The 27543-nt window shown below is 43.3% G+C and overlaps 1 protein-coding gene across 1 annotated transcript in view; it reads right to left on the bottom strand.

Moving 5' to 3' along the window:
• Positions 1 to 27543, bottom strand: part of ACOXL (acyl-CoA oxidase like) — a 392883-nt gene that overhangs the window by 103443 nt on the left and 261897 nt on the right. Inside the window, 1 exon segment of the mRNA XM_045287148.1 lies at positions 11052 to 11161. Within this exon segment, the coding sequence (XP_045143083.1) occupies positions 11052 to 11161 (110 nt within the window).

Below are 27543 nucleotides of genomic sequence, written 5' to 3'. Positions count from 1 at the left end.
CACTAGGAGTAATAGTGAGTGGTGCCACTGCAGCTTCCACCCCTTGGTTCCTGGACCCATGAATTCTGGCTATTAGAGACACAGCACCATATATTGGTTGCGGGTTTAGAGCATATACAGCTTCCTGGAGAACATTGCCCCAGCCCCACAAGTTGTTGCCACCTAGTTGGCGCCGTAATTGTGTCTTTAGGAGCCCATTCCATTGTTCTATCAAACCAGCAGCTTGAGGATGATGAGGAACATGATACGACCAGTGGATTCCATGGGAATGGGCCCATCGCTGCACTGCATTTGCTGTGAAGTGAGTTCTTTGATCTGAAGCAATGCTATGTGGGATGCCATGCCGGTGGATGAGGCATTCTGTAAGTTCACGAATGGTAGTTTTGGTAGAAGCATCACGTGCAGGGAAGGCAAATCCATATCCAGAGTAGGTGTCTATTCCAGTAAGAACAAAACGCTGTCCCCTCCGTAATGGAAATGGTCCTAGTAATCAACCTGCCACCAAGTTGCTGGCTGATCTCCCCAAGGAATGGTCCCATATCTTGGACTAAATGTTGGTTTCTACTGCTGGCAAATGGGGCACTCAGCAGTGGCAGTGGCCAAGTCAGCCTTGGTGAGTGGAAGTCCATGTTGCTGTGCCCATGCATAGCCACAATAAACTATCTCAGGTGTCCTAAAGATTAAGTGAGAGAAGATGTGTATTAATCATATAGAAGGGTGCTTGGTATTCAAAATGTGCTGAATGTTTGTGGCTACTACTAGTTTTATTATCATCCGTTTTCTTCCTTCGGGTCTGTGAACCTATGAACTTTTTCAAAGCTCCTTTCTTTTTAGTCCTATAAACCTTCCGTCTCACCTACTTCAGGAATATCCAGAAAACCCCACTCATTGAATGGCATTTAAGGGACCCTGCCTGTCAATGGGAGGTGTGGTTCCTGGGAATCTAGGAGAAGGTCTATCTCTAGTTCCGTGTTGCTTTTCCCACACCCTCACATGCCCAAGGGTCCAAGTGTGCTGAGATCCTTCTGTAGCCCAAGCAACCGGCCATTTCACAATCTGTTGGCAGGAGTTCTATTCTTGACCACAATCCTCTCAATCCCCAGCACACTCCCTCCCTTCATTCCAGAATTCCCTCTGTAGTCCTTACTGCATTTCAATATGTTGTCATCTAGATACATACGTGTCTAGCTCCTGGCCTATGCTGTTTGTCCCTTGGGATCAGGCAGAATCAACTTCAAGACAAATATTTCAAGATGAAAAGGAATACTTCTAAAGGTTTAAAAAAAAAGTCTAACTCATCAGAAAAATACATTCATGTAGCTGTTGGATCCATTTCTCCATCTTTAAAGCTCCAGGGGAAAAGTGTTGGATTTGTCAGCAGAATGGTGAGTTCCAGTATGATTTCTTCAATTATTACTAAGGCCAACAATGTTTTAAAAGCAGTAAACATACGGTGGTTCTAGTTGTTCTTACATCAGTTCCAACACATGACGACCCCAAGCGTGTGCAGTAGACATGCTGCCTTGGGTTTTCAAGGATCTGATTGTCCAGAGGCAGAGAGCTCCAGGCCTCACTCCCAGAGGCTGCTGGGTGGGTTGGAACCACCAAGCTATTTGGCTAATAGTCTATTTCTTGATCATTTCTGTCATTCAGAGTCACAGATACAAATAGAGAATATCACCATTAACAAGCCTGGTTTGTGGACCCATTTAGAGTCCTACCAGGAGCCCCAGTGATGTCGCGGGTTGTACACTGGGCCAACTGCAAGGAACGCAGTGGGACTCACCAGCTGCTTCCCAGGAAAACAGAGGGCTCTGCTCCCGTCAAGGTTTACAGCCTTGCAAATTCAAAAGGGCAGTTCAACTCAGTCTGCAGGGACGCTATGATTCGGAATCAACTTAATGGCGTGAGTTTGGTTTTGCAGGGAGATGAAGAGTCCTCAGTGGACAATTTAAGTACTCTTTCCTCACATAAGACATTTACAGAAGCTGGCCAGGTGCCAAGCCTTATGTACATCTCCATACAGTTCAAAGAATCAATATTAATATGTTTATGGGATGCGTTATTTGATGTATTTCAATTTCCTCGATGAAAATTATAGAAACTGTTTACATTTACCTCCTACCATTTATGCCGACTTTTATCCATTTAATGAGACACATATATGTCTAACTCGATTTTCTTCTAAGTTGTGAAATTTTCTGTGTGGTATACTTATCTCAATAGATATACATCAATTTGACATCAATGTACACTGAGTAATAATCACTGGAAATTGATTGCATTCATGAAAATATTACTTCAGTAATAGCATAATAAAAAGTTTAGTAAAAAACATTCTCAGAAATTTAATATCTAATGTAAAGACAAGCAACGCAGTGGAGATTCTCATGCCAATCGACCCAAGCCACTCTGAAACCAAGATCTCAAATGCTGTATAATGTTAACTATTATGAGTTTTATATAAGTATATAGTGTCACATAGTTCATTTATAAGTTAGCGTGTATAATTATGCTGTTTTAAAATAAAATAAGTTGTTTTTTAAAGAAAAGGTATGATTTTTGTTCATGTCAATTGGACTTCTGTCTGTAAAGCTAAAGATATAAGAAATGTCCATAAACTTAGTGATAACTAGACTCTGAAAAGGCTGCTCTAATCAGAAGACAATAACAAAACAATAAGCAAAACATCTCCAAACACCTTTCCAAATAATGAGCAAGTAAAGAAGAAACCACAGAATTAAAAACACATTTAGAATTCAACAACAGAAAGTACAGCTCAAAATCTGTGGAACATGGTGTGAGAATATACAACTTAAGCATCTAAAACTACAAAATAGGACAGCAGTATTGAAGGGGGAAATACGTAGGCTGAAATATTTATATACAAAATGTAGGAAGGCAGAAAAGCATGTGAGATAAAAGCATCCTAATAAAAATCCTTCCCCTTGAAAGGGAGACTTGGCTTATATGTTATGAAACCACACTTGCTGATACCAGGTGTCGAACTCAATCCGCTCCAAATTCATTTTTGAACACTGAACAATTAGAGAACTGAACATAGAGTTCTCATAAGAAATCGGAGAAAACCAAGTGATGGGTTCTGATGCTGAACAAATACACTTCTAAAGTCATTTTTCCAGCCCTTTAAATCACCAGGGTGGCTTTGAGCCTTCTCACACATTACTACTGCGCCACCGTGTAGTTTCTGATTTACCCAAACCAACAGTAACGTTTCAACCTCTTCCATGACCTGCGTTTCTTGTGGTCAATGACTTCACACCTTTTGCTATGTTAGCTACTTTAATCACTTCCTCCCCCACCCCCAACAAAATGTTGATAATGCCCACATAGCTATGTTGTATTCTATTGCCAAATCAGACAGGCAGCAATCTGATTCAAGTTTCACAATGATTTCAATGGGCTGAGCAAGTCCCACGGCCCTGCTACTTCCACGTTCAGTGGTGCCTGCCTGGGCCTCTGCATTTGGAGATGCGCCGTCCCCTGGAACAGGCCGCACAGGTCCACTGCAGCCCTGTTTTCAGCTAGCAACCATACTGTGCCACATTCGTTTGATGCTGGTACTTTTTCTTTGATTAATTTTCTTTCTCCTTGGGCATCCACTTTGGCCTTACTGTGCTTTCTTCCTTTTTCCCTTCCCCTCCCCCCATGCCTTTTCTGGCTTTTGCCAGGCATGTGGAGTTAATAACCCTACTCACCCATACTTAGCACACCTGGTGCTCCGCTCTGTGCGTGAGTGGCACCACCTGCTCTAGCACCTCTGGATCGATGACATACGACAACCACTGCCTGCCCTCAGCGGACCTACACGGTCAGCAATCAGAGACTCAAGCTCACATGCCCGTCCACTACCAGACCTAGTCAGGGTCAGGGAGGGAGCTCCCCAGTGCTGCCAAACAAGCAAGCAGAACAGTACACCCCCTGCTACCTGAGTATAGAAGGTAGATTTAAAATACTATCACGATAAAATCTTAGAAACCTTTATTCAACAAAAATATCAAGATGTGAAGGTTGTTTTTTTTCCTGGACATATCTTCCATCTACATGTTTCCTTGTGAAAGTGGTCCTGCCATCCCTCTGACCCTCCCCCAAACATACCACGTGCTTCAATCGACACCATCTGAACACTAACGTTTCGGCATCATTTTCGATTGTGTTCCTTGTCACTGTTCTTTGAATGCGAGGGCCAAAAATGAAGCCTGGGGTCGGGGACGAGATAAGGCCTACACACCGAATGTACAAATGTGCTTGACACAACAGATGTATGGATGGATTGTGATAAGAGTTGTACGAGCACCCAATAAAATGATTTTTAAAAAAAGATTAGGCCTTTAGGGTGGATGAGGTAAGGTTTCTCAAAGAAATTGTTATGCGGCAGCCTTGTTCCCTTGAAGAATGATCCAGGTGCACTGCTACGATGGGACATTTTTCTCCCAACTTTCCTGACCCTCTTCTCAACAATGTCCTTTTTAATAATAATCCCCTGTGATCATCTTGAGTCCTTTAGGAAAACCATCACTATAAGCCCTTTGGGTCCCCACAGGATCACTCTGGATGAATGGGCTTAATGGCACCGAAGATCAACAATCCCTCCTCAAGATAGCGATACAAATATCCTCAACTAGACCATCGTCAACAGAATCTCACAACGTATCAAAATACCAGGTAAGAATGCAACACATCATGACCAAGTGGGATCCATACCAAATATGCAAGGATGACTTAAAAAATAAATCATTTTATTGGGGGCTCTTACTGCTCTCATAACAATCCAAACATCAATGGTATCAAGCATATCTGTACATATGTTGCCATCATCATTTCCAAAACATTTTCTTTCTACTTGAGCCCTTGGTATCAGCTCCTCTTTTTCCCCTCTCCTTCCCCTCCCCTCTCACCTTTGTGAACCCTTGACAATTTATTAATAAATGATTTTTATATTTTACACTGTCTGCTGTCTCCCTTCACCCATGTTTCTGTTGTTAGTTGATCATGGCAATCAGTTCCCCCTTTCTCCTCCTTCCCGCTCTCCACACCTTCCCCCTACCCTCATGGTATCACTACTCTCATTATTGGTCCTGAGGGGTTATCTGTCCTGGATTCTGTGTGTTGAGAGCTCTTATCTGTGCCAGTGTACATGCTCTGGTCTAGCCGGATTTGTAAGGTAGAACTGAGGTCATGAAAATCAGGGGGCTGGGGGCTGGGGGAAGAAGCACTGAAGATCCAGAGGAATGCTGTGTGTTTTGTCAGTGCTGTACTGCAGCCTGCCTCACTGGTCCCTTCCTTGTGACCCTTCTGTGAGGGCATGTCCAATTGTCTACAGATGGGCTTTGGGTCTCCATTCCGACCCCCCTGGTTCGGATCAAATGGTTGTTTGTTTTGGGTCTTCTGACGCCTCATACCTGATCCCATCGACACTTCATGATCACACAGGTTGGTGTGCTTCTTCCATGTGGACTTGGTTGCTTCCCTATGCGAGGATAATTCCACATTGGGAGAGCAAGCAAGATAATTCACCATATAAGTAGAACACAGTAAAAGAACTACATGATAATACTAATCGATGCAGAAAAAAAGGCTTTGGTAAAATCTAACTACTGTTCTTGAAAAAAATACTTAGTAAAATAGAAATAGAAGAAAAATTCTTCAGCAGAATTTAGAGCATCTAAACAAAAACAACAGCCTACATTATGGTCAGTGGAGCGACTGAAAACATCACCATGCCCGTGAGAACCAGACAAGGCTGTCCTTTGTCACCACGCGTGTCCAACACTGCAGTGGGAGGCCTCGCCAGAGCAATAAGGCCAAAAAATGGAAATGAAAGGCACACAAATTGGAAAATAAAAAGTAAAATGTTCTCTATTTGCAGATAATATGATCCTTTATGTATAAAATACTAAAATTCACCAAGGAAACTGCTGGAATGAATAGAGAGACTCAGCAAAGTGTCTGCTTCGAAAATCACATGTGAAAATAGCTTTAGGATCCATAACACCCTTACCATATAAAACAACGAGTTCAACAGAATTCAGATTCCTTTACTTTAACAAAGAAAGGTCTGAAAAGGAAAGGCAGAAAGCAATGCCATTTGCAATAACCACCCAGAGGATGGCGTACTTAGGGATAAATCTAATCAGATACATAAAAGAAAACTACAAAACACTACTAAACAAGAAACCACAAGAGACATACATAAATGGAAATAAATAAACCATGCTCAAGGTTGGACAACTTAACATTGTGAAAATATTGCTCAAAGTATACAGATATAATGAAACTCAGATCCAGATTCCATTATTGATCTTTAACAAGATGGGAAAACTAATTACCAACCTTCTACAGAAAGGAAAATAATTCTAAATAAACAAAGCACTACTAATGGGAAACAAAATAGGAGACCTCAAACACTCCAATCTAAAAATCTACTATAACAGAACAGAGAACCCAGAAGTAAATCTGTCCTCTTATGGACAGCTGATCTTTGACAAATAGTTGAAATTCCTTCAAAAGGGAAGAGACAGTCTTTTTAACAAAAGTTGCAGGCAACATAGGATACCCATTTGCAGAAAAATGAATCGGGATCCATAACACCCTCACCATATAAAACAACTAGTTCAACAGAATTCAAAGGCCTAAGTGGGAAACCTAAAGCTATAAAGATCATCAATGACAAAATAAGGGCAAACTTAGAGGCAATAATACATGACACAAATGCACTAGCAAACATAACTAAAAACAAACAGCAGAACACAAAGTAGACAACTATGTCCTCCTCAAAATCAAAACCTTTATGCATAAGAAACGTCTTCGTCAAAAGAGTAAATGGAGAACCTACAGACTGGTGATACATTTGGCAACGATGTATCAGACTAGAGGCGAATCTTACAAATGTGTAGAAAACGTCAATAACGCAACAAGAAGAGAAACAAGTCAAATAAAAAATGGGTAGAAGACATTCACAAGAGAAGACATTTAGGTGTTCAACAAACAGGAAGAAATGTCCACGGTCCTGTCATCAGAGACTTGCAAATCAAAACAGTGAGATATCGCCTTGCCCAAGCACTCATAGCAGAGTTCAAGGCGACAGAGTGACAAATGCTAGCAAGGATGCAGAGGGACTGCCACACTCACTGCTGGTGGGACTTTAAAATGACACAACTGCTGTGGGAAACAGTACAGCACTTGCTTAAAGATTGGAAACAGAAATAGCATATGATCCAGCAATTCCCCAGTGGGGAATATGAGAGAAATAAAAACTGTGACACAGATATATGCACACTCATATTAATTGCAGCATTATTCACAGTAGCAGAAAAATAGAAGCAACCTATGTGTCTATTAATGGATAAATGAATTTTTTTTAAAAATGAGGAGCTGACACCAAGGGCTCAAGTAGAAAGCAGGTGTTGTGAGAATGATGATGGCAACATATGTACTAATGTGCTGGACACAAATGATGTATGTACGGATTGTGTCAATCAGAGAAGGATAAAAACTGTACGAAATCACTACTGTCGAAAGTCACAAAGAGGTTTACACATAGACACATTATTTGAAGCTTACCCTAGGTGGGAAGAAAAGTAAGAGAAAATAGCTAACGAGACTTAAGACACTAGAGAAGCACTGTGGTGGCTACATAATCTGTTGTCAATTTGAGGATTAAGAGTGAAGGTGTGGAGTTTACCTGTCAATCAGGTGGCAGCTTAATGACTCATTTGGAGGCGCTAAGGAGATAAATAGCTCCCTTGAGGTGGGACACATGCTCAATCCCTGTGAGACATTCTTGTTGACAAGGCACATGGAGACAGGCTGATGGCAACCAGAGCCTCAGAGCTGGAAAAGCCATGTGGAGACCCATGACAGTGCTGAGCTGTTTACACCACCACTAGATCCACAAGACTTTCTACCCATGGGCCTGTGATCATCTTGCATGTGTTGCGTGAGTCTGAAGAGAAATTTATAGACTGGTATCGGACATATGGGCTAATACTGGACTTATGGACTTGATCTGGACTGGGCTGGGATGTTTTCTCAATATTCAATTGCTCTATATATAAAGCTCTTTCTTATACACATATGCATGTTTATGAATTTGTTTCTCTAGTCTACCCGGACTAACACAAGCACAAAAGATAAATGCTCTTACACATTATAATCCTGTAAGAATAGTAATAATCTATGAGTAGATCTCTAGACACTCAGGATGAATAGGGATGCAAAGGTGAACAGAATCACAACCGTGAAGAGTTTTGACACCTCTGCATGTCTGCATATATTTTTATATGAACTGCAAATACACCCATGCATGCAGTGCAGCATATAGGAGACAGAATTATGAAAACTTCTTAGCTATCACCAAACACCTTGCAGAAACTAGTCTCTGAACCTGGAAGCTCAAGACCATCTTCCCAGGAGACATCAAAACCAACTGGCATAACATAGTCCACAGACAGTGGTCCACACTCTACTTTGGTGAGTCGTGACTGGAGTTTTAAATGTGTTTGAGCAGCCTTCTTGGCTTCTCCCTGGCTGAAGCCAAAGAAGACGGAAGAAACAACAAAGATATCGTGCAAACAATTAGTCCAAAGAACTAACGAACACATGAATTCCAGCCTCCATGACATTGAAACAAGAAGACCTAGATGGTGCCCAGCTACCTCTACTGACTACTCTGAAAGGGTTTCCCATAATAGGTATTGGATAGAGTGGGAGATAATGCAGAACAGAACTCAAAATAATAATAATAATAATAAAAAGACCAAATTTACGGGCCTGATAGTGACTAACCCCAGGAATGCTCTTCAGGCCTGGAATTGAACTCACCCCATGGTTCAACTTTCACTCAAACAATAGACGGGCTGACAAGGTGAACAGTAAAAGCAAGGGCATACACTACTTTCAACTACTGACTATATAAAGTCAAAAGAGTCCCATTTGCCCGGGGATAAAATTCAGAAGGAAAGAAGGGATAGGGAAGAAAATGGTAAGTATCAGGGGAAGGTGGAAAGAGTGTTACTACATTGTAGGGTTGCAGCCAATCTCATCAAATATATTGCGTGTGAATTGTGGAGTAGAAAAACAATTTGCTCCAAAAACTTTCACCCAAATCACAAAATTTTTAGAAAGGGAAGAGAAAAAAAATTAACTGGTGACTAACAATGATATAATTTAAATAATATACAACATCCACAATTATAAGGCACCTAGTAACAGATTTCTAAAAAATATACAAGTTTTATGGAAAAACTGTAAAACTCTGGAAGACTTTTAGAATATTAAAATAAATAAGAAGAGCCGGTTTTTAGAAATATATCAATTTATCTGAAAACCAATCTATAGTTTGATATGTTTTCAGAGAAAAATCTAGCAAGGGGTTCTCTGATTTTGTTTTATGTGAGGAATTCGAAAACAGATTCTAAAATATATATGGAAGTTCAAAGTATAAGAACAGCCAACATAATTGTGAATATGTAAAAATATTTCTATAAAACTAGGGCAATTATCAAGTATAGTATTGGAGCACGCTATACAAACAGATGAGGAGCAAAATAGGCTGTCAGTAAATGGACTCATGAATGTACGGAAACTCAATAAATGCAAGCGGGGACATTGCAGATCTTTAGAAAGGAATTAATTCAGTAAACGATTCTTAAAATTGACAGGTGCTGGAAAAACTGACAGTCCCTAAGGGAAAAAAACATGAAATCGGATGACTTCCTCCCACCACAGACACAGAATTCCCATAGATTAAAGACTTCATGTGAAAAGTGAGAGTCTCAACCTGAATAATTGTGTCTTGTGAGGTCAGAGGTGACAAGATGCAGAAAATGTTGACTATAAAAGAAAACATCGAACCATTAATTTCTTATTTAAGAATTTATGTTCCTCAAAAGGAAGCATAAGGTGTAAGCCAAGCCATGTGTTTTCAGAGGACAGCAGTGACGTCTACCTTTTTTCTTTAAGATAAAGAGCAACTAAAACAAGTTTTGGTGCAATGATGACTCCACAAGACATCGTAAATTTGTACACGCACATACATAAATGACTTGGCCACTATCTAGTCAGGTAGAACATCGGTGTACTCCACAAAATAGTCATTGCTCCCCTTGTTGGCATATATCCCAAGATATAATTTCATCCGAGAGATTGCAAACTCTGGGTGCCGGCAGTGGTATAAAATATATTTCTCAATCTGGCTCACGTCAGTCAAGTTTGAAAGACCCGTAGAAACTCTGATACAAGTTCCCTAGAAAACATGTACATGTCTGTTCACAGCCTTGTGCAAATGCCGAAAAACTAGACCTAGCTCAAATATCCATTGATATGGGAGGTTAGCATGAGCAAATAAAGTATGGCAAGTGTGCATAATGGAGCATTATAAGCAAGAAGATCCGCTCTTCAGTTACACAAAACAACCTTGTACGAATCTTAGAAACAAGATATTGAAGAAAAGAGGAAATTGCGAAATACCACAGATGGTAGGCCCTACTGAAACTTAAAGGCAATACTAAAAACAAAAGTGAATTAAAAAAAAAAAAGACCCTAACAGATTAAAAAAACAAAAAACCACTGATCCTTCAGCTAGACATTCTAAGTTCCAGCCCCAGCTCCATCGTTCACTAGCCACGCTTCCCTTGGGCAAAACAGTGCCTCAGTTTTCACACATGTGAACCGGGAAAAGTAACGGCATCCACCTGGGGGGGGGTGGGGGAGGGCAGGGGGTTGAGCAGGACCCAAACTTGTAAAGTTCTTGGAACAGTGAATATGGAAGGGAAAGAGCACAGGTTTCTAGAAGAGAATTTGTCATGTTTTCTTTCTATATAGATCAAATGGGAGGAAGCCTCAAAAAGTTCATGGAAATATGGAATCGAAAGATGATGGAATTTTCCCACAAACTTTTTTGAAGGCCTCTCTTATTAATTAAAAAAAAATCAAATAAGAGAGAATCGTGCCGCGGCAAAGCTCTCTAACTCCCGCTCGGTGATAAGGCACGGAAAGCCAAGGGCAGTGATGGGCTGGACAAGGCATACCTGGTTCTCAGCTTGTCCCCCAGGGCCGCAGTCCAGTTCTGGAGCAGGCCAGCCAGCCGTCTTTCTTCAAACTGTTTGGAGTACTCAGCCAGCAGTTCCCGAGCCACAACCTGTGCATAGAGTGGATCACTGTCACACAGGTCCCACAACTGTCGGACTCCATCTACCTGCTAAATTGCTACACGATGTTGTGTTGTTTGGATCCATTAAAATTCATCAATCAATTAGAATCATAATTTCCATTCTGTTGGATATGCGGTTTAGTTCCAAGTTTACACGTGTAAACTGTTATGAACAGCTCTAATATCAAAATAGTCAAATAACAGTGTTCTTTTTTTATAACTATCTGAAAATAAATCCCATGAACTTAACTTAAGGTTCCTAATGCAAAGGTGCTTAAAGGGGACAAACCTGCCTGTGAGGGGAGGAGGGCGGTACTAGGAAAGGTTGGCCAACTTTGGGGGAGCTTGGCTGGCACTGGTGACAGTCATTCCCACAACACATGAAGCAGTCTCGGTCTCAGAGGGCTGTGCCACGTGCAATGTTATGCCAAATGTCATGTGGGCAACTGCACAGCCAGAGCCACTCTCAGGGAGACCAGCTTCCTGGTTCGTATGCTCCGAGGTGTAGTCTTATGAATTGCCGCTGAGTCAGTTCCAGCTCATAGAGCCACGTTGCACAACAGAACAAAACACTGCCCGGCACGGTGCCATCCTCACAAGGACTGTTATGTTGGAGCCCACTGTTGCAGCCACCAGGTCAGTCCATGCTGTCGAGGGTCTGCCTCTTTTTCATTGCCCGTCTCCTTTACCAAGCACGTTAGTCTTCTACAGAGACTGGTCTCTCCTGATAACATGTTCAAAGTATGTCAGACAAAATACTAGGCCTATCTCTCTCGCTGCCATTGAGTTGATTACAATTTATAACAACCCTGTAGTACCAGGCCCCTGTGCGTTTCCAAGACTGCAACTCTTTACAGGAGTAGAAAGTCTCATCTTCCTCCTGAAGAAGGCTGATAGGTTTGAACTGCTGATCTTGAAGTTAGCAGCCGAACATGTAACCACTATGTCACTAGGGTTAAACTCTCCCACTCTTTCCCTTGACATTAAAGGCAGCCCCAGGACACACAGTGACAAATGACATGCAAGCTTCCTGAATGACTTGGCCCTTCTTTCCTGTCCTGTTACCACAACCACCTGCAGTGTTCATGGTATGACTGGTCTTGAGCCTCAGACTGCATTTGAGTTGCCACGGTCAGTCTGGGTATAGATGTGGTTTTGTGTTTGTTTTGCTTTAAATTATGTTCCTTGTGTTTCTTGGCTTCATTTTCTTGATCTCATGAATTCTTGAGATGATGTCTCTGGATAGGTTATATTACCCACGATTTCATCTCCAGGAAGTAAAAGAAGGATTCTGAAGTATGTATTATACAACAGAAAGTAAGTCCAATAGGTTTGAGATTCACTGTATTACAGGTCAAAGGATTTCCATTGCTTTGCCAAATAAGTGTTCAAATCACAGACTGTCTGCAAGGGTCGAAGGGAAAATTGAGGAAACAGATTTCACCAGAATTAGGATTAATGTAATACAACCATCAAGTTGGTTTCACTGCTATGCTGCTGCTAATTACTTCATCATTTCCAACAAACGACTCTTCCATGATGGGTCAGGGTCAGGCTAAGAGAAGGTGGGAGAAGATGCTGAAGGATTAAATGACTCAGCTGTTGAGTAACTGTTAACAGAGCTAACTGTAGTTGTAAAAGCTTCAGACTCTAGCATGGAGCTTGGTCAATTTTGCCATGCTGGGTATAAAATGGGCCATCTCAGTGGCAAGGAGACGAGGTGGGTGGTATTTCACTATTATCAAGAATAAAAAGCCGGGAGTGGAAGTGTGTCCTTTGGACCCCGAGATTTGGGCACATTGATCTTCCTCCTTGATCCAGGACACAAAATTGTGGTGTTAAGGAAAGGGCAGAGGAGTAGCAGCAGCAAAACCAAGAATCAGAGCACAAAATCAAAGAGCGGGGTACTTCCCAGCCCAGAGCCGGCAGACCTGAGAGCCTTCGGCCAGCTTGCAGGATTATGCGCCTCAGCTTGAGCTAGATTCGTTGACCCTCAGAGCTTGAGCTGAGCAATTTATTGGCAGTGCTAAAAAGGCAATTAACGTTGTCCAAGCAGCACAGAGGCCAAGGGCCTTTGTAGCTGGGAGACCCAAGACCAGGGACAGGCTGTCCTGAACAGATGGTCCTGAATTGTAAACTGTCAGCTTTATGAATGAAGGCCATCGGCATGAGAATGGTCTGTAAGTTCTGTGTGGTCATTGCAAAGAATGATGGGATCCAGTTGAGAAGAAGAGAGCTGTGTGGGGATGTTTGGCCTCATAACTGGTTAGAGGACTGGAGGGTGGAGGCAGGTCTGATCCCGGCCTCACAGGAATCAGCGTTGGACTGATGTGGAGTTTGAGTCTCCCTCCCCCTGTGAAGTCAGAGGAGGTCAGACGTCTCCCCACATGACTTTTCTTTCTTTCTTTTTTACAACTGCCAAGTCACTAGGACTTTTTTGTTCTGCTATAGTGAAGATGACTGTAAGTAACTCTATCTCCCCATTGATAGGAAAGCAACATCATTCGAAGTGTTAAAATCAGTATCTTTCTCTGATTCCCAGTACTCTACACCGTCACCTAAAGAGCTCTGGTGGCATACTGGTTGCGTGTTGGACTGTGAGACTCAAGGGCAGCAGTTCAAAACCACCAGCCCCTCTGAAGAAAAAAGAAGGGGCTTTGTAATCCTATAAAGAGTTACAGTTTCTGAAACTCACGGGGACAGTTCTACCCTATCCTATAAGATCGATCTGAGTCAGCACCAACTGGATGAGTGATTGAGTGAGTGAGTGATACTTTTACCTTGCTTTCTTTTTTTTTAATCGTTTTTTTTGGGGGTTCTTTCTGCTTCATCACAATCCATACATACATCAATTGTGTAAAGCACATTTGTACATTCATTGCCCTCATCATTCTCAAAGCATTTGCTCTCCACTTAAGCCCCCTGCATCAGGTCCTCATTTTACCCCCTCCCCCATGATAATTTATAATTATTTTGTCATATCTTGCCCTGTCTGACGTTTCCCTTCACCCACTTTTCTGTTGTCTGTCCCCCAGGGAGGCGGTCACATACAGATCCTTGTAATTGGTTCCCTCTTTCCAACCTACTCTCCCTCTACCCTCCCAGTATCGCCACTCACACCAATGGTCCTAAAGGGATCATTCGCCCTGGATTCCCTGTGTTTCCATTTCCCATCTGTACCAGTGTACATCCTCTGGTCTAGCCAGACTTGCAAGATAGAATTTGGATCATGATAGTGGGGGCTGGGGTGAAGGGAGGAAGCATTTAGGAACTAGAGGAAAGTTGTATTTTTCGTCGTTGCTACAGCACACCCTGTCTGGCTGGTCTCCCCGAGACCCCTCTGCAAGGTGATCTCCAGTGGCCTACAAATGGGCTTTGGATCTCCACTCCGTACTCCCCCCCTCATTCACTATGGTAAGATTTTTTGTTCTGATGATGCCTTATACCTGCTCCCTTCGACACCTCATGATCGCATAGGCTGGTGTGCTTCCTCCACCTTGCTTTCTTTTTCTTTGTAACATGGCTACTGATACTTGACTTGTTATGTGCATACTCTATAATGAATTGTTTATTGGTTTAGTGTAAGTACCAGCAGGGGAGGGCCAATCAATGTCTGACTAAGTCAGGAGCTGAGGAACCCATCAATGAGTGAATTAATTATGTTTCTCTTTTCAATACCTCACCATATGTGTTACTTCATTGTTTCCTTTAACTTTTGTCAACTGCTTCCATAATTCCCAACAAAGCAACTTCAATTGGGAAAATTAACTGACTTTACCTAGAATGACATAATGTGGCAGTTACATAACCTGGCGTCACTTTGGGACATGAGAGGATTAAGAGTGAAGAGGTGGAGTGTAGTCTGTCAATCAGATCATAGTCAGTGAGGCCTCTGGGTGGGCATGGCCTCTCCTTAGAATTCCGGGAAATCTGGCTTTTCCTCCTTGGAGGCAGGAGAGACCCTGCTCACTCCCTTGAAGACTCTGTTCTGACAAGACACATGGCACTACGCTGATAGATCCCATGCCCTGGGAACTGGAAAGTCCTGGAACGTGGAGACCTCTGCTAGTGCTGAGATGCTTACACCACCACTGAACCCAAAGACTTTCTACCCACTAGCCTGTGATCATTCTGCATTCAGTGTCATTTCATGTGTTTTGTGAGTCTGAAGAGGACTTTATAGATTGGTATCTGACATATGGGCTAATATCAAACTTACGGACTTGGACTTGACTGGTTTGGGATGCTTTCTTAATGTACAATTACCCTGTGTATAAAACTCTCTCTTCAACACATATGAGTTTTTGTAGATTTGTTTCTCTAGTCTACCCAGACTAACACATATAATAATCAAGTTCAGTTGCTAAACTGAAAAGATAAATGGGTTTGGGTTCATACCACAAATACAGATTAATCATTCAAGGCCTCTGCTCTTATTTCCTTCCTTTTTGCAACTTTATTTGGGCATCTCTGAACCTTGCTTAGGTCTTGAGACAAGAAAACATAGTTTTAAAAATGACTTTTTAGTCTGTGTTGATATCTCTTCGAAGGAAGAACAAATGATTGTTGGGGTCTGAGTATTATGGTCATCTAGCTCCAGATCCAGATTGATACATTTACTTGACACGTTACCAGCGGGATGTCAAAATGTTCAAGTCACCAGCAAGACCCAGCATGCAGCAAATACATGCCTTTGTTCTTCACCTAAGAGTGGGAGACTAAACATACGACATAATAATCGACTAGATGATATACACATAAACTCACCACCACGGCCATCGAGTGGATTCTTGTTCATAGTGACCTTATAGAGCAGCAGTTCTCAACGTGTGGGTCGTGACCCCTTTGGCGGTCAAACGACCCTTTGACAGGGGTCCTGTAGACCATCGGAAAATACATTACGATTTACATTATGATTCATCAGAGTAGCAAAATGACAGTGATGAAGTAGCAACAAAATAATGTTACGGGTGGGGTCACCACCACGTGAGGAACTGTAGGAAAGGGTCGCAGCATGAGGAAGGTTGAGAACCACTGCTCTGTAGGATTTTGGAGGTTGTCAGTCTCTATGGGAACAGATAGCCTCATGTCCTCCCTCGGGATGGGGGGCTGGTGGTTTTTAGCCACTGACCTTGAGGTTATCTTACCCAACAGCACCACCAGGGCCCCATTATCATTTTTAAACTCCTTAGTTTAAAACGATGATGTTGTTAGGTGGTGTCGAGCCCACTGTGACCCCTTGTGACAGAGAAGAACTGTCCCTTAGGGTTTTCGGTTGTCATCTCCACGGGAGCAGCTTCATGGGAACCTTCTGGTTTGCAGCTAAATGCTGAACCACTGCACCACTAGGGCTCCTTAAATGAGTAGAGTCTCACCAAAAGTTGCAAAAATAGTACAGAAAACTCTGTGAAGGTATCACCCAACTTTCTCCCAAAGTGATGGTTTCCATACTATGTATGAGTCAGAATCAACTCACTAGCTGTGTTTGGGTTCTTGGGTGTGGGGATGATTAAAGCTAGGGAATTCGATCACTTTTTTATAAATCAACTGTTTAAATTGCAGTAAAAGATGTTAATATTTAAAATAAGCTGGTAGATCATTGTCCAAAGGATTTTTTTTTGCAATACAAATAATTACATGTGTATCTAAGTCTAAGTAGTCCTGATGATGGTGTCGGCTAACCGCAAAGTCATCAGTTCAAACCAACCAGCTGCTCTAAGGGAGAAAGGCGAGGCTGTCTGCTCCTGTAAAGATTTACAGTCTCAGAAACTCTATACAGGGTTTCTATGGGTCAGGATCAACTCAATGGCAGTGGGTTGGCATCTACGTCTGGTGTTTTCAATAGTTCTGCCAGATTTTCTTAAAGACTACTTGTGTAGTTCTTTCTGTCCAGGTTTTTACAGGACGGGCTGCTTACATGATGCTCTCTCTAAATACAAATGCTATTTATTTCCTTATACTAGATACTTGATTAATTTCCAGTGATTGATTAACTCCTAGGGCACACCTGTCTGGGAGACCCGTTTGTAATAAAACTCTAGGGTAATTGAAATGTCAGAACCGCCACGTTCTTTTCCTTTCAAAAAGATCCCATCTGCAGGAGAAATCAAGCTAATCTACAACCAACATTTGGAAACTATGAGTCTAAGCAGTTGTGCAGAATGGTGACATCATAGGCAGCCACTTAAATGAATCTCATATGTATCGTGCAATTAAGAAACACTGATTATATCACATCAATAAAAGTCATTTCATAGGGCAAATGGCTTTTCAAGGCTTCTACAAAGCAACCAGCATTTCTACACTAAAGCATCTCATGGATGTATGGCACAGGCACAGGGAGACTTGCACCAGAGAGACTAACCAGCAGGATGCACTCCTGCCAAGTCCTGACCCCCAAGGCAGAAAGACAGGCCAAAGAGGAGGGCAGAATCACTGAAAAATCACCCAGTTGACCCTGACGCATGGTGACCCCTGTGTGTGCTCCTTAGGCTTGTCAATGGCTGGTGTTTGGGAAGTAGCTAACTAAGCCTATATTCCACGGAGCTTGTGGGTAGATTCCAACTGCCAGTGTTTCCGTGGAGAGTACAGCATGCTGGCCACTGGCACAGCCCAGGACTTCCTAGAGTCTATTTACAAAGAAGACATTTTCCAAGAGAAAGCCACCCCAAACTCTGGACAAGTAGTAAGTTCCAACCCACCAGCTGTTCCTCAGGAGAAAGATGAGGTTTTCTGCTTCTATAAAGATTTATAGTCTCAGACACAGAGGCAGTTAGACCCTGTCCTGTAGGGTCACTGTAAGTCAGAAATCTCCTTGATGGCAGCGAGTCTGGTTTAGTGCAAAATGAAAATGTGTAACCCCTTGTTCAAAAATGATGAAGAATTTCAAGAGAGACTGACAGCAGAGCCTGAAGCCACGTGCCCGGTGTACCTCCACAGGTACAGTATGCATACAGTTAGGCCTTGCCTTCCAGTTATTTGCTTTTGTTGCCAGCTGCCACCAAGTTGACTCCTACTCAGTGCGACCCCATGGACAATGTGTTAGTCCGGGTGGACGAGAAACAAATTCATAGACACACATATGTGTATAAAGAAGAGGTTTATATACAAGAGTAATTGTACATTGAGAAAACATCCCAACACACTCCAGTCCAAGGCCACAAGTCTGATATTAGCCCTATGTCTGATACCAATCTATAAAGTCCTCTTCAGACTCATGAAACACATGCGATGAAGCCAAATGCAGGATGATTACAAGCTAGTCGGTAGAAAGTCTTTGGGTCCCGTGGCGTTATAAGCATCTCAGCACTGGCAAGGGTCTCTCTGTGGCTTCTCCAGCTTCCGAGGTCTGGTTGCATCCATGTGGCTTGTCTTCTGCAATGTCTCCCAGGGAGTGGCAGAGAGAGAGAAGTGTCTTCTGCCTTCCAGGAGGAAGTCCCAGATTTCCCAGAATGCTCAGGAGAAGGCCATGCCCACACAGAAGTCTCATTGGCTATCACCAGAGTGACAGCCTAGACTCCACTCCTACACTCTGGCTACCACAGACAACAAAATGAAATGCTGACCAGTCCTGCGCCAGCTTCACACTATTGTTCTGCTGAGTCCATGGTTGCAACCATTAAGTCAACCCATCTTGTTGACAGCCTTCCTCTTTGTCACGGAGGCACTACCAAGCATAACGTTCTCCTCCAGTGGCGGGTCTCGCCTGAGAACATGGGAGACGAGGTCCCACCATCCTCACTTCCAAGGGGCATTGTGCTCCTTCCGAGAGCCATGGAATGCGTTCTTGTGGTAGTCACAGCACTTTTCACTATTCTTTGGCAATACCACTTTTGCTTTCTGTGTCCCAAGAACGAAGAAATAATTAGGTGGGTTTCTGGGGCTTCCCAGTTACTATGGAACTGAGATTTGTAATTTCTCCTTGTTAGCCCAGTCTCTCTGTCCGCATTTGGAAGCCCCAGAACCGGATACTTTTCCAATTTATTCATTGAGCAGGAAGCTGTAACTGAGAGGAGCTCCAGGAAACCCACCTGCACTAGCCTTTCCTAATAACATCCTAGAACGTTCCCTGCTCATACATGAAGCTTTTATAAATACGTTTTTAAAGTTCTGATCCAGAAACATGTAAGGCATGTTTATAGCCCTCCGCGTGATCCTGTAGCCAAAGGCTATCCTTCCTGCCTCCCAGCAGGAAGTGGCTTCCACTAGTAGAAAACACTGCTGGTCTAGTATGGAGAAGGGTTTGAGATATGTATTTGCTCCATACAGTATCTGCCGTACTTAACTCTGCTCTGATTGTTCGTTTGTAATAAATATGTCATGAAACAATGGCTTGGAAAGGTCAATCAAACTATCCCTTCTCGAACAATGTTACGAGAAAGCATCGATTTGTTCCCCTTGGGGAGGTACATTTTTATGGACAGGATCACATGACCCTTCGGTAGAAGAAATCAGCTCCATGTGACCATCCCTGACCATCTATGCTCTGTGACTTAGGAAGGTGTATATTTGGGCCAACTTCTTCCCTAGAATGCCCTTGAACTTCAGTGAGATTCTGGTGGCTGGGGAAAGAGATTCTGAGCCAACTAGCAACATAGGTGAGTGGTCAGGTGTCATGGCTTCCATACTCAGAGTCACATATTTACAGTGAAGCCCAAGAAGTGCTCGCTATACAGCACCAAGTAAAACCTAGGTGGTTGGGATATGGCAGACACTGACGCTAGGAACTTTAGGAGTTCCTTTAGCTGCCCACACCTATAAGGACCGTGTAAACTGGATTACTAATGTGGAAATTCTTTCTATGCATAAAAGAGAAGTTATTCTTAAAGACAACCCTGCAACTGATAGACCTGGGATGGGACAGACCTTTCTACATTTCTTCAAGCATGATACATAGGGCATGCTACTGTAACTCAAAATGCCCACTTGGAATTTATTCACCACTTTGCCTCAAATTGCTGATAATATTGCAGATGGAATGGCTGCCCACTGAAAACATTCACAACTCCTTGCCAAGAGGAGTGCTGGTGGTGTAATGGTGACCCATTGGAAGGAGATCCACATGGTCAGCAGTTCAAAACCAGCAGCTATCTGTATGGGAGGCTGAGGCGACTGCCTGGCATTTGCATCTCTTTAGCGAGAGGCCAGTCCCCGGAGAAGGTCATCATGCTTGGTCAAGCAGCCAGGCAGGGAAAAGAGGGGGAGCTTTGAGACGATGGATCGACTGAACTTGTGAACACCCAGCTTGCACAAGGCTATGATGACAGTGGAAGCTCCAAATCCATTTTCAGCATCCCCGCAGTTCAAAGCCAGCAGACAGGGAAGAGCACAGTGGCAAAGTCCTGCCAGTGAATCAGAGCAGGATTCAGCTGAGGGGTCCCGGGGAAGGTTTCCTTGAATGCCTTCATCGTCTGCCTGAAACGGCAGCAACCCACTCATTTGTTTATTCAGCAGTATTGCATAATTATGCTACCACAGTTACTAAACATCTTCTTTCTGGAACTCCTTGATGTCATATCCCCTTATCCCCTCCCTCCCACTCCCTACCCCCTTTTCAGGTCCCCTTTTCATCCGGATAATAGTTTGTTTGTTGCCATATGTTACATAATCCAATATATCCATTCACATGCAATTCTGTGGTTAGATCCCATTGAATGGGGTTATACAATCATCAATGCTATTCGCTCCCTATTCTCCTTCCTTCCCCCCTCCTCCTCTTTTCCTGTACCTTAGGGAACCATTACCCCTGTTACTGTTTCTGAATGGTTATCTATCCTGGCTTTCATATACCAAATGATCTTACAGATGCAAATGAACATATGCAAATCGAACATGATTTATGAGGTAAGACAAATAAAAACCACAATAGGAAGGGGAAGAAATATTAAAGACCTAGAGGATAGTTATGTGGTTAATCGGTATTCTAACACACCCCGGATGTATTATCCCTTCTGTGTGGCCCTTCTGAGAGGGCCTGTCCACTTATCTCTCCACTACATCCATGCCCCTTCACATCGATTTGGTTGCTTGCTTTTGAACTTCTGATATCTCTTCCCATCGACGCCTCATGATCATACAGGTGGTGTGCTTCTTCCATGTGGACTTTGTTGCTCCCTGCTAGATGGCTGCTTGTTTGACTACAAGCCTTTAAGACCCCAGATGCTATATCTTTTAATAGTCGGGTACCATTAGCTTTCTTCACTACATTTGCTTATGCACCCATTTTGTATTCAGTGATCATGTCAGGGAGGTGAGTATCATACAATGCTACATTATTAGAACAGACAGTTCTTATACTGAGGTAAGACTTAAGTGGAGGCCCAAAGTCCATCTGTTTCCTTTTTGAATTTGCTCATATAAACAAATACACATATATTTATATATTTGCATATATATTTTTTTTTCCTTCTTTTCTCTTTTTCTGTTTTCCTCCTGTCCCACTATCATGTTTACCCATCATTCACCTCTCATTAATTCCTCTCTGATACAATTCAATTGATCGCACATGACCAGGAAAGCTCCACCTCCTCCTCTTCAATTTTTGAACACTTACTATTCCCCTGTACCCACCATTATTGGCTCACTGCTCACCTCCCCCCATGCCTCTCAGAAACCATTGATCCAGTTTCTGTGCCTGTAAGATTGCCTACTCTGCTTATCTTATATAGATAAACACAAACACACAAAAAGGAACATACAGATAGTCACAAGTCTCACAGGGATCCAGACACTGAGCAAAGGAATCTCTCTCTGTTCCATAGTGAGAAGGACATGTTTTAAACCATCCGTCCAATCTGGTTTCTTTCAGGGTTACATATCCCGGGTCCCACTCACCTAATTACCATACACCCTTCTGGTCTTCAGCATTCACATCTGAAAGGTGCACACCTGAAAAGTCCCCATTGCTATTCCTGCAGTCAGGAAAGAAGCCTCTTATGCCTTTAGACTCTCAGTGTGGCCCCCTTGTGAGTGACTCCCAACCAGTTCAGACGGAGTGCCACGTGCTGCCCCACGAGTTGCTACTGTCACTGGTCTGTAGAACTCCCCTCTTGGTTTGCCCCCATGTGGGCAGGTCAGACCAGCTGCTCTCCTCGAACTGCATCTTCAGGGCTGTTCTCTGCAGCACTGTCATCTAGGGAGAGGCTGTCATGTCTCGAGCTGAGGCCGGCCCTGCAGTCATCTCGGAATGAGCTGCTCTGAGCAGGAACATCCCCCTCAAGGGTTGGCGCACCAGAATGAGGTCTACTCTCGCTCTCCCTTTCCTGCAGAAGCTGCTTTAGACACTGATGAGGAGACCAGGAGCCCCAACAGTACCTGATGTCGCTGAATGCTCAAGGGCAGACACACCCCTGAGAAGGCCAGGAATTACCATGGTGAGGGGAGGGGTGATCTGTGCTCTTATGGTATAAGGCACTTCAGTTGGACAAGCAGGTACAAGCAAGCTAGAGGTGTCCTAGCTGATACACCCCACCAGTACCTAGATCCAAATTGATTCCCTTAAAGCTAAGTGTAGGGTTGATGCTATTGTTCCTGGGGTTTCTCTAGTTTCCCTGGCATATCTCTTTCCCTGAAACAGCAAGCTGCCATGTAGTGTGTGCATGTATGTTATTCTCTCGCTGAGACACCCCACCCTCCACCCTTAGGCATTAGCTAAAAAGTAAAAGCTAAGCATAATTGTTACTTGGGTAGGTAAGTCTTTCTTTCTCCCTTTCTTTCTGTTTTAATTAACAAGAGAAAGGAACTAAAGTTAGAAATATGACAAATAAATTAATTAATGGGAGAGCTGTGAAAAAGAAACTGTAAGAAGTGTTTTCCTGCAATTTGAGCAATGTGCAAATGCCTTCAGAGGGGAAACAAAAAAATTCTTCTTAACCCCTAATGTTGACTTAAGTTGTTTCAAATTATAACTTTACTTAAACATGTTCAAACATAAAACTTGATATAAACACCTTATGTTTATAGCTCTTGTTCAACTATAAACTATGAAATTAAATATAAGCAAAACTACAAGACCAATAAGATTCACATCGACAGCCCTAATACCATGGGTGGGCTGTTTTGCACCAAGAGCATGACCTTCCTGGCTCAAGAAGGTTCCCGTGGTCCATTGACATTCACACTTCTGGGGACGAGTAAATTGTCATCTCTCTTCCTCTCTCTCTTTGAATGTGTGTGTGTGCGCCTAAGAAATCCTCCTTTGAACTGCACATTATAGGATCCTTTGTTCTTCATTCACGGAGGCCCTCTCAAAAAGACATTCAAACTCAAACTCAATGCTACTGAGTCGTTTCTGACTCATAGCAATCCTAAAGGACAGGGTAGAAATGCCCCCATAGGTTTCCAAGACTGTAACTCTTTATGGAAGTAAAAGCCTTGTCTTTCTCCTTCAGAGGCGCTGATGGTCTGGAACTCCTGACCGTGTTCATGGCTGTGTACGTGCAGCTCACAGTCCAACAAGGAACCAGGGCTCTCATAGTGATCCTACAGGGCTCTGGGTTTCTGACACTGTACATCCTGATGGGAGTAGAAAATCTCATCTCTCCTCCTAGGAGCAGCTGGGGTACCAAGCCACTTGACCTGGTGATTCACAGCCCCATTTGGAGCCCAGTCACTAAGTCAGAACCAACTTGATGACAGAGAGTTTGGTGTTGGTTTTGGGATTTGCCCTTCACTTGGTAAAAACACATTTTTTTAAAAATCAGAGAAAACCTACATCTGCTCCTTCTTCACAGATTCTAATATCCAAAGCAGTGATATTGGGCGCTGAAACAACACACAACAACAAACCCACTGCCACGGAATCCATGACCACTCAGGGAGAGCCCACGTGTGGCAGAGTGGAAACGCTCCCCTGGAGTTCTTGGTGATCCTATTTACAGGGGCAGGCCTCTGGGCTTTCTTCCGTAGCACCTCGAAGTGGATTTGAACTGCCAACCTTTAGGTTAGTGGTCTAGGACAACCACTTGGATCATCCAGGGGCCTCCACTGGGTGCCAAGGAACTTGTAACTGCAAAGGTAATGTCAAGGCTTAGAAGCCCATGGCAGATGCTGACTAGGTGGTTGTGATTCAGATACTTCCTCACCCCCTTAGATCATTCTTGTTTAGATGATCATGAAACTTAAAACACACCATTGTTACAGACTTCTAAGGACCTTACTTAGAGCCCTCCATCAGAAAAGCAATGCTAGCATCAATCTCACTGCAAAACGAGGACCCTGGACATAAAGAAGTCACTTTGGGGAGCAAAGAAATAAAGATAAAAAGGTGGCTTGGATCCAGAACAAGGCTTTTCTCCAAAGTCTCACACATGGAGCCCTTAAGGAGACCTTTAAATATTTAGATGTTACAACATCTGGTTTGGAAAAGATGAGGGCCAGCTTTCCTTATGGGTCAATGGATTTAGAAATAGACAAACACAACGTCCGTCCAAACTACCTTGGTCAGCTTTTCTAAGACTGTGTAGTACCAGAGCTTCTATAAATTCTCAAACAATAAGATGTTTCATATCAATTCTACTTTCCAAACAGATATTAAAGCCTACCTTTTAATGCATTACCAATGTTTCCCCCTGACCTGGGCATCACCACCTTCTTCTAAATGGAAACAGAGTCCCAACCCTACTCTTGGCCACCTTCCTGGTCCTCTTTGCCTACCTGTCCAGTCTCAAGTATCTTATGTGAATTATTTTCTGCCAGCATCAGGGGTGCATCTAGGTGTCGTATCCAGCTTCAGGTCTCAAGGACAATCCCTTGATCTACTTGACCCTGGTTCGGCTAGATTGATCAGGCCCTCAGCCCTCTCTCCAGATGCCTCTCAGAAGAGAGAGGCAACTGACCTTTCAGGTAAGCAGAACTGGTACCCACAGCCTGTCATCCCTTGTACCAGCTGGTCCTTGCCCTCCTGCGCTCACTTCTTGTAGAACTGAAGCAAGTGGGTTGATTGGGTAACTAGATCTCTCTTCTTATGTCCTCTCAGCATCTCCCCCTCCAGTTCACTGGGACTCACCTACAACCACAGGGCTCTAGTGACACTGTTCTTTTGGTCACACTCCATCGTGCCTTCCAGAGACAGCCTGTTCTTCAGCCTTACCTACCACTGCATTCAGATGGAGTATGCTTCGAGCACCCGGAATGTTGCTTGCCTGGGAGAAGCATGTGGGGTTTTCCCTGGTTGTGCAGTTGGAAGTGTACTAGGACGAGGACAAGGGGTGAGTCTGGGTGTCATGAGCTGACTTTTGTTCTCTCTAGAAGACTTCCTTTCTCTGTGACTTACTGGGGCTTCTCTTCCTTGCCTCGTTTTTTATATGTAAGGGAGAGGCCATTTTTAATAGTTTTAAGTATACTTGGTGAAAAAATCCAAGCCGTATAAAATAGTATTAAATCCAGAGCATACGTCTCCTACCTTAGCCCTTAGCTTCATTACCTCATTCCCAAAATAACCCTTTCCTTAATGATTTTTGTTCTGCTAGGATGAGAAGCTTCCAAACGTCAAGGTCAAATAGATCCTCATGCCACGTTTTAGTTTGCTCCCTATCTGTCTTGGGCAGTTTGTTTTTCCTGGAGTCTTAATGGACTTTTCTTTCTCATGTTTCAAGAAGAAACATATGTCTTTTCCATCATATCACAACGATCTTCCTGCTTCTTAATCATACTATTTGTTGAATAGGACCTGGTTCCTGCTTAAAGTCATTCTTTTGATCCCTCGGACTTCCCGTTCTCATTTGGACTAATTGTTTTATGGACTTGCTGCATCGCTACCATCTAGGTATTTCTTTACACATACTGCTCTGGGATTAGTTCCAGAAAGTATGCATGCCTTTTCAATTCCTAGCTCTTTTATATTTTCCTGCTGTGCCTCCTCAAGTAACCTTTCCCAAAAAGTACCCAACAGGTAAACTTACTGAGCCCACATATAGCCATGGGGCTTTATTTTGCCCTTGTATTGGATCAATAACTTGGGGAGTTACAAAAAAAGTTCATGTTAAAATCACTTTCTTCGGGATGCTAAAGGCATAGCTCCCTATGATTCTAGAACCTTTGTTGTGAGTCTACACCCATCCTCAGAAACAAGAGCTTGCTAGAAATGCAGACTCTCAGGAGCCACTGCCGAACAAGACCCTCAGAGGTGTCGGGCTTACACTACCAGAACCGGGCAGCTGCTCCAACGGTCAGTGCCGCTGCTCCGGGATCTGAGGGCAGTCTGACTCTCCTTCTTTGGGAAATAACCTCAAGGTTTTTCAAACTAATGTTTCTGGGTCATAGTCTCCCATCTTCTCTGTCCGTTTGGCATCCTGGGGAGGCTTGCACGTGTGCTAACGCTAGAAGCAATGCCACCGGTATTTCAAATGCTATCAGTGTCACCCAAGAGAGGAAGACTTGAGCAGCACTTTCCAACTAAGACATTGTTGTTCAGTGCCACCGAGTCCGTTCTGACCCATAGCAACTTTATGCAAATGGAACAGAACACTGCCCGCTCCCATGCCAGTCCCACAGTGGTTACCATGTTGAAGCCCAATGTTGCAGGCATAGCCATAGCCAGTCCGTCTCCTAGCGCGCCCTCCTCTTTCCTTCCCCTCCACTTGATGGAACATGATGTCCTTTCCAGGGACTGAGCTTTCCTGACAACATTTCGGAAGTATGTACGACGAAGTCTCACCATCCTTGTCTCTGGACAAAGAACACTCTGACCATACTTCTTCCAAGACACATAAGTTTGTCCTTTTGGCAGCCCATGGTACTTGCAAAATTCACCTCCAGCACCACCATTCAAATGCATCGATCTCTCTGGTCTTCTCTATTCAACGTCCAGCTTTCATATGCATAGGAGACCATTGAACATACCATGGCATGGGTCCGCCCAACCTTAGTCCTTGAAGTAACATCTTCCAAGTAACAGAGTAAGACAGACTAGGTAAAAAGGCCTGGTACTCTGCTTCTAAAAACTAGCCAGTGAAAGAATTATGGATAATAACAGAAAACTATTCCCCTTGCTTTCTTTGGACCCATCCTTAGGAGGGACCAGTCACTAAAGGAGGACTTCATGTTTGGTAGGGCCAGTAGAGGGCCAGTGAGTCCTTGCTGCGAAGGCCTGATATTAGCCGCAGCGTGTCCTCCAACATGCTAGCAATCATGAAGCCGATGCAGGCCCAGGCAACAGTTTATGCTGTTGTGCATTCTGTCATCCATCAGATCACCCTGAGCCAACTCATTAATGGCAACTCACAACCGACAACTTATAATTCTGAATTTCTCTGGCGAGGCTCTTTTTCAGCTCTGACCTTTTTCAGCGAGTTGTTCCAAAGAGTGTGCTTTTCTTCGGGTCGAGGAAAGTTTCCTCTTCTGTTTCTCTGATTTTTTTGTGGGGGGGAGTG

Source organism: Echinops telfairi, unplaced genomic scaffold, assembly GCF_000313985.2.
Source record: "Echinops telfairi isolate 266 unplaced genomic scaffold, ASM31398v2 ScPeMD7_11;HRSCAF=52, whole genome shotgun sequence".
Classification (NCBI taxonomy): Eukaryota; Metazoa; Chordata; class Mammalia; order Afrosoricida; family Tenrecidae; genus Echinops; species Echinops telfairi.
This window is presented reverse-complemented; position numbering and strand designations above follow the sequence as displayed.